Consider the following 8,544-nt stretch of genomic DNA (forward strand, 5'->3'; position numbering starts at 1 on the left):
AAGGCATGAGGAGGCCAAAGACCATAATTGAAAACTATCTGAACTAATTATGGTTTTGAATATCTGCTCACAAAATAATTCATTCAGCGCTAAAAGCATTTTATTATTAGGATGAACACTGAGAGTATAACCTCTTCTATTCAAAATAACCTTTTGCCCAAAATGTTTTATTATTTGATCTCGGGCTTTTCTCTTTATTCTCACTCTTATCTTCATTTACTCCTACTGAATACAGTTGATATTAAAGCCATCTAAAAGGGATGCGGCTCACAGCTCCATGGATACAATTTTTGTGACGTGTGCCTTCTATCCTTATCCAGTAGAAATTGTATGTTGCCGAGAATGATTGATTGATTACTGCCTTTGTATTTGATTTTGTCGTTATTCATTATTTTCTTTGTCAAACAGACCCACACTCTTCTTCACATAATCACCCAGTCCTGTCTCTCAGTAAGCAAAGTAGCTGATGGCTCCCAACAGCCCACTGTGGAAATATGTAATGATAGCCCTTTGCAAAAATGGCTACTAAGAAACTATACAAGAATGGAAGTTTTTAGGAATATTTTTGAGAATCCTACTGATTACATTCTCAAATAATTTTTGGAGGTTTGTGTTACAGACTTTATTAAATTTATTTTAGTATTTTTGTTATATTCTGTTATTGAAATCTAGAAACTTTCTTCTTTAAAATGTGGTTAAGGAAAATCTTTATGTGGTATTTCTCCATGGAGTTATTTTTCTGTCTTTTACTTCTTAGGTGCTCATTAATTTGGAGACTGCATATATTAAGTAGTGTTTAGTCTATTACTAATTAATAGGTATTTTCCAGTTTTTTCATTATTTCAAATATATATATGCATAAATATAATTGATGGAATACATTATGATATATTAGCTCTTTTTTAGGCTAACTATAGTCATGTCTATATGTCAATAGATTTTACATTAGAGCTGAAAAAATCAATAAAAAAAACTAACATAGCCAAAAAAATGGATTGTTTTTGGAACGTTTAAATTATTTAATTTTGTTAATTTTTATTCAAATACTTCGGTTGTGTGCAGATATGGCATATCCTTTCTGGAATTTATTATTTTAACCTGAAACTTTAAGCAAATGCATTATTGAAGACTAAGATGTAATTTTCAATAACTTTACAAAATAAATTATTTTTAAGCATTTCTTTCTGGTTGGTTAAGTGATATAATTATAATAACAGCTTTTTAAAAATTGTACCATTTTTCTCTCACTTGTATGATTTGTGAATATCTTCTCAGTAAGTAATAAAATGAATAATTATTCATTTCAAGTAAAAAAACTGGTATGGAATTCTTGTAGAGTGCAAATAAGAACATGTCCTAGTTCTTGATCTTAAGGGGTTCGTTGTCCTCTAAATGATATTACATTGCCCAATACCTTGCTATGAGAACACATGGGAAGTTAGAGACTTATTCTGGTTCAGATGAACCAGTTAAAGGTTGTTAGTAGAGGATGCAACTGAGCTTGGAATGCTTGTGACAGGCCTAGGAAGGGAGGTATGGAGAGGAAAGGAGAGAAAGAGTGTTGTTTAGATTAGAAGCACATTGGAGAGAAGGGCAGGCCAAACATGCCTTGGAACGCTGAAGAAGTCTGGACCTTTTGCACAAAGAGAACTTGTGTACAAAGCAAGGTACATATATTATCTTAGTTTATTTTCAAAGCAACCACACCTGGTAGGTGTAGTGCCCAACAAGGGATCTTCTCAGACTTAACATTTCGTCTTACAAGTCTGCTTACAGAATTCTAGGGCAGAAACTACAACTTGCTTCTGTCAGCAGAATTTACAGCAGTTCCTACAGCCTGTGGGAGCTGGCTTCTCCACAGGTGACAGCCCTGTGCAAGGGGATGAGAGCCATATCATCTGGAAACCATTCTGGCTTAATAGTCTTTTGCCTCACAGGAAACAGTATCTCTGTAACAACTCCACAGGCATAGCTCTGAGTAACACATCAGAAGGTGCAAAATTACAAGTCTTTGCACTTAGAGAAACCCATGATTTGGCTTCCTATCAGGTATTAATACTGCAGTTTATCAGATGGAGATGCAGTTTATCAATCAGAGGTCATTTTTACCATAAGCAGTGTTGCCTAGAAACATAGTTAACATTTTTACCCTTATCAGGTTGCCATGGGATCACAGTTAGATGGTTGACTGCCAGTCAAATTTTTTAAGCAGAAGGGGAGAGGGCATTTTAATTTTTCATAAGTATAGCTAAGCATTTTCTGATAAAGAGTCTGATTCCTCAGAGTGATTTGGTAGCTTGCCAAAGTTTTCACAGCTAGTAAGTGGGGAAGCAAGAATTCACATTTAGGGCTCTCTGACCCCAAAATATCTGTGCTTCTACTGCAGTACATAAAAAGGAGAGTTTTTTGGTTGGTTGGTTGGTTGGTTGGTTGGTTGGTTATCTTTACAGCAGTGGCTTTTGACTATTAATTCCTTCAAAGAAAATATTTAAGCATTTTTTTAGAAAGAACAATATTTACTAATATTTTTTAAATTATCATTATTTGTGTAGTTTAAAGCACATATTCAATCTTATCCTTAAAGTCATATACATTTTTTAAAAAGGATCTAATAGCAGAAAGCAAGGGTAAGTGGCTTTTTTGAAAAAGGACATATACACGCAAAGGACTTCAGGTACGTAACAAAAATGAAGAATATTTTGTTGATTTTAACTAGAACTTTCTAGAAAATAATGTTTTTGTTTTTGTTTTTTATCTTTTTTTCAAGTTGGCTGTTGGTTCATAAACCAACAACATAATTGCTGGCATCATAAGCATAAATCAACTATCTTCTTGCCTTTCGTTGGCCATTTCTTCTTTTCTCTATTTTTTAGTGTAAATAGCTTGATGCCATGTATTGAAAGAGCAATAACAAAAGCCTCAATCTTGAAATCTCCTTCACATCTAATAGCCTTGCTCTTTTGGTTCCTGCTTGTTGTCTATTAAGCATCCTCCACCATTTTCTATTCCATCTTTTCTCAGGACAGTGCAGTCCAGGGTGTTTGCAGTCCTAATCCAAACAAATTACAATTGTCTAGGCAGTGTTTCTCCACCATTTTTACTGCATGCCCCCTGTATTTTTTATCATCCAACTTCCAATGTAATATCAAGAGCCAAGAAAACAAAACAAAAAAAGATTTGTCTACCTTTAATTTTGGTAATTTGCAACAAAAGTATATGGCGTGCTTTTTTAAGATATATCTGCAAGTCACCTTCCATACGTTCTAACACTTCTCTTCTGGTTGAGGAGTTTTTCATACAGTATGGTTCTAGGCATTACCCATGAAACTGAGCAGAAATGTATATAATTAGTGTGCATCAATTAGTATGTATAAAGCATGTGGACTTAAAATGTATATCTGAAAAGTCCAAAAACTATGACCTCAAAATGTAAATGTGAACTCAGAAGACATGTAATGACTGGTTAACATGATGCGTTTATGGGAATTACATTTCAGCATTTGGGTACTGAGAGGATGCTTATTAATGAATATTGTTATTATGAAGAAAATAAAATGTGGATATTTAAAAAATATGAGCATCACATCCCTGTTTTTATTTGATGTTGATATTTTTTAAGATCCTTAAAAATGCAAACCAAAATATGATGAGCATACTGTCAAGTAAGACAGATCTTTGTTGCTACGATAATCACTCTTCTACAATGAGTGTCTCAGAGTCACAGATACTATGGATTGTTTACTATTTTGAAATAGGAATATCTCTAGCAGTTTTGTTCATTTAGGTCACAGCTGTGACATCTCTTTGCATGTTTACCAAATGGTTACTGAATAACACATGCCTAAGGAAACTAAGCTTTTGTGAAAGCTTGTTAATATTTGCAGCCCTCAACTGAACTCAGAGCTCACAAATGGGCCTTTTGCAAAGGAGCCTGAATTCTTGGCAATGCATGATAAACGACAGCCAATTTCTTCAACCATCTGCAAATAAAGGTGTGTTCCCCAATGACGAAACCATAACAGTGAAAGTTGTATAATAATTCATTCAGAGCCACCTGTGCACATTTCCTTTCACAAACATATCACAGTGTTTACAGTAAAAAAAAATCATAAAGAATTTTTTAAGAGGAGATTTAATCTGATGTGCTAATGAAGTTAAAGATAAAATATGTTGCACTGATTATTCGTTATCTTTTACAGAGACTCACCTTGAGGCATGTTAACAGTAACCAATGTCTTGATGAACCTTCTGAAGAAGACAAAATGGTGCCTACCATGCAGGACTGCAGTGGAAGCAGATCCCAACAATGGCTGCTAAGGAACATGACTTTGGGGGCATGAAGACCATTTTCCCCAAGCCATGAAAGTGTCTACACTTTTGTTTTTCCATTATTTCAGTTAGGGAAAAATATTAACTTTGCTGAATTGAAAGTTTTAAAATCCTTTTAGTATTCTAAAATACAGTTGTTTATAATTCATTTTTAGGAATGTTTGCTTATTTCCCTACTAAAATTTGTATCTGATCAAAAAGCACATAAAAAATACAAATAACAGCAAACTGTTATTAAACATCGGAACAACTTCAAAAACAAATTGTGTTTGCTTTTAAAAAAAATCTTTATTGCCCTCATATCACAGGATTAGTTGGGGGATTATTTTTATTTTTTCTTGTCATAGTGATTGAAAGAGACAATGTAAATGCCTTATAAAATATCTTCATTATGAAATATCAGTTGTTTTATAAACTCACTCTGTTTCCACTGGACCTTCATGGAAGCATGTTCGATTTCTATGTCAACAGCAAGGCCACACACTGAATTATTTCTGAGCAATGAATTCATCGTACTAAATAAGTTCCAAGTTTTGTACCAGGAAGAAAATTAAATTGGATATTGATTTCTCATGGAGTTCTTATAAAACATCACATTTAAACAAAAAAGAAGAGGAGAATTTGAAAATTCAGAATTTGAAAAAAGTACATGAAATCAAGAAACTAGCTGGGCATTGAGAGGAACAAGAAGAATCATTTTACAAGATATTTACAACTGGAATTACATTAACATTTACAACTGAATCATTTTAAAAGATATTCCATTTGGGTTGCAATCACTCCTAACAGGCTGAGTGTAACAATCGTCTTGGTCCCAGAGTTGGTGTCAGAAACTCAATCCTTAACCACTGTCTTTGTCTCACATACACTATACAGTCTTCACCCTAGAGACTGTGATGTGTAACTTATGCTGTACAGAATCATAGATGAAGGGTAAAGTTTTAGCCCTAATTTTTAATTCTTTTGCATTTAAAGATTTTAGTTAGGTCACTATTACCATTTTAATTTTATAGTTTAAAAAAATAATGCATTACTATCAGAATTTCATTGCTATGCTAGACTGTCTAAAGAAGTTTTCATCACCAAGGGAATGAAGTCAATACACATCCATTAAACTTTTATTTTAATTTAACTGCTAGATAGCATTCACCATAAATTATGGCTCACAGAACACAATCACAATTAGGCTAGCTTCACATGTTCTTCTTCAGTCTTAAAACACTATGCGTTCAGAATAGATGAGCAAAAAACATGAAAAGGAAGAAAAATCTGTTAGTGAGATTTGTGCTAGTAAGTTTTAGTATTTGACACCATTTAAAATGCCCATAAAGTTGCTCTACATATGCATTTTATTCATTATAAATGCACTCAGCAGCTAAGAGAAATTTAGGGGAAAAAATGGAAGAAGCATCCTCTAGAGTAGAAGATGCCACATCTTCCCTCTTGTCTTTTCTTAAAAAACTCAGATAGAAAATATTAGTTCGGCTACAGGCAAACTCCCTCTCCCTCTATCTCTGTGTCTCTCTGTCTCTCTGTCTCTGTCTCTGTCTCTCTCTCTCTCTCACACACACACAGAAACACTGCTTTATAATGAAAAGGAGGACACTTTCTGAATAATGTCTTGTATGATTTTCCCAGCTAGCAGTCCTTTCTTTTGGTTTTATACTGGTACAACTCTAAGGAAGAATTCCACAACCTGGAGCATTTTGGTTTACTTCTTAACATGTAGACATCCCTCACGTCGAGGTCTCTGGGAATCTTTGAATATCTTAAAATTATAAGCAAAAGTTTGAATGTCGGGGCATTTTTTCTGAGGCGAGACTCCATTATTTACAGCAAACTTCTAAGGAAGCTATGGCTCCCAAGAGCTGGCAAACCACTGCCTTAAATCGATAGTAGCCTCACAAGTCAACTGAGGCCTGACTTAACAATCACAGTTTCCATTTTCACTCTCTTTTTCTCCCCTATTCCTGTTGTCCTGACTAAAATACAGTAAAAGGTCTCTGCACAGCATTCTTCCTTAAACTTAAAAAGCTTAAAGACTCAAGGACTCTCTTATGCAATCTGTTCCTCTTATTATGAATTTCTTAATCAAAATGCACGTTATCTAGAAAATAGTCAATGACAAGTTTTTTAAAATACGTCTACTCCATCAAAACCGAATTTGACACATTCCAGCAGCATTTTTAATATTTGAAAGTTCATTACGGTCATAGCAAAAATACAGGAAAAATGAAAACTGCATGAATTTCATGCCAGAGAAGAATTTTCAAAGAATCCTCAGATGGTTTGAGCACATGCTATTACAGTGTCTAACAAATGAAAAAAAGACATAAAATATTATAAAACATCAAAAAACCAGAAAGCAATGACTAATTGAATTTTTTCAAAAATATTTATTGTATTTTGTACAGAAAATTAAAATTATGATTGAATTCACAATGCGCTCATCTTATACAAGGAATGTATAAGATGTATAAGATGGAGCTAGACTAATAGATATTTCAAATGACTTCAAACGTCCTCTTCTGAGGTCTTGCCCATTGCAGTTAATGCCAACTCCAACCTTCCAGATGCTCAGATCAAAAACCTAAAGTCACTTTTAACTCCTCTTTCTCTCTCAACTTTCATCTAATCCATCAACAAATTCCCTTGATGCTAGATTGAAATATAACCAGAAACCAACAACTTACCACCACATCCACTATAACCTTTTTCATTGCAATATGCTTATAATTTGGTTCCCTAGTTTTCCAACCCTTGCCCGTAATAGTCTTTTCTCAATACAAGAGCCATAGTGATTCTGTTAACCATGAACTTCATTGTGTCACTTCTCTGCTCACAACCCTCCAATGACTTCTCATGTCTCTCCAACCAGACTTCTCACAGTGGTCTTCAAGGTCCTTCATGAATGATACCCCTCTACTCGTGTTCATACACACACATGCACACATGTTTCTGACTACACATCTTACCATTCTGCCCGTTACTTACTTTGCTCTGGCTGCCACACAAGTTTCTGTCTTGGTGTTTTGTTCCCTCTGCCCCACAGAGCTCTCTCACTCACTTTATTTAGGTCTCTGTTCAAATATTTTCTAATCGGTAAGGCAAACCATTCTCTCCCTTGCCCTCCATATCCTCTGTGCATTCTCTGACAAACTATAAATTTGCTTCTTTATTTTTTGTCTACCCTTCCACCCCCCAACATCCCCATCACACACCTTAGAATGTAAGCCCCATAACGGCTGGGACTTTGCCAGTTTTGTTCACTGTGGTATCCTCAGTATCTGTTAGAGTTCTTGGCACATAGTAAGTATTCTTTAAATATTTCTTAAATTAATGAACTGAAAAATGTGTGTTATTGTTGCTAAGTTCTATGTATCATATCTTTTTTTGCATATTATTTTAAATTTTAAAATAAAGTCTAGTCATATATTTAGACAGGATTTGCATAACTTTGTGTCCAAATGATAATTTTCTTCCTAATTTCTTCACAAAGTATGGACTATATTTTTTTCTCTATGATAAAATATCCTGTCTTATGGAAATGAAATATGACATAAACTTGCTACTATATTATATAAGTTACTTATTAAGATAAAAATAATTTTTATTTTTATTTTTTGGTTATGTTCAATGGCTACCTGAAGGCATAAGATTTTTACTTTTAAAGGGAGACATGTGTCATTCTCTTAAAAATCATAATGTATTTTCATGGTTTCATGGAAGCTATTACTAAATTTGTTTTCTAAGAGCAAGTCTATGAACAAAATATAGTTGTAGAAACTTTGACAGGACTTTACGGATGATCTATTCTTAGTTTCTCCGTTTACAGATAATAAAAATGAGACCCAGATATGTAATGTGGTTTGCCCAAGGATCATATGGCTATTATTAGTGTTGCCAGGACTCATCATTGTTAATATAACCTAGTACTGTCTTCAATTAAAAAACACTCAAAAATAAAATAGGAAGGGCACAGTAATGAGAAAAATGTCTTCATTAAACATTCTGTGATAAGTACATTGATTCTTTAGAGATCTATGACTTCTCACTACTACTCAAATAAGATTAGTTCTATAAAATACTCCCACAGGCAATAAATAAAGACTTGCAGCAGAAATAAAGAAATTAACAGGAAACAGCATAATTACAGAACATCCTGGCACTGGGCAAACCAGGGTTCAGGGAAGTAAAGCCTCTTCAGCCGTAACT

General features: G+C 34.0%; 1 protein-coding gene across 6 annotated transcripts in view; it reads left to right on the forward strand.

The window, feature by feature from the left end:
- Nucleotides 1-7,772, forward strand: part of GALNT13 (polypeptide N-acetylgalactosaminyltransferase 13) — a 666,195-nt gene extending 658,423 nt beyond the window's left edge. For 5 of the 6 annotated variants that reach the window (XM_058548993.1, XM_058548992.1, XM_058548994.1 and 2 more), the window contains 2 exons: nt 409-606; nt 4,200-4,259. In XM_058548993.1, the coding sequence (XP_058404976.1) occupies nt 409-597 (189 nt within the window). In that variant the 3' untranslated portion in view covers nt 598-606; nt 4,200-4,259. Of the gene's footprint in view, nt 1-408; nt 607-4,199 lie in introns of all 6 variants that reach the window. The other variant, XM_058548996.1, reaches the window with a different exon arrangement.
- The last annotated feature ends 772 nt before the right edge of the window (nt 7,773-8,544 follow it).

This window comes from Diceros bicornis, chromosome 10 (assembly GCF_020826845.1).
Source record: "Diceros bicornis minor isolate mBicDic1 chromosome 10, mDicBic1.mat.cur, whole genome shotgun sequence".
Taxonomy (NCBI): Eukaryota; Metazoa; Chordata; class Mammalia; order Perissodactyla; family Rhinocerotidae; genus Diceros; species Diceros bicornis.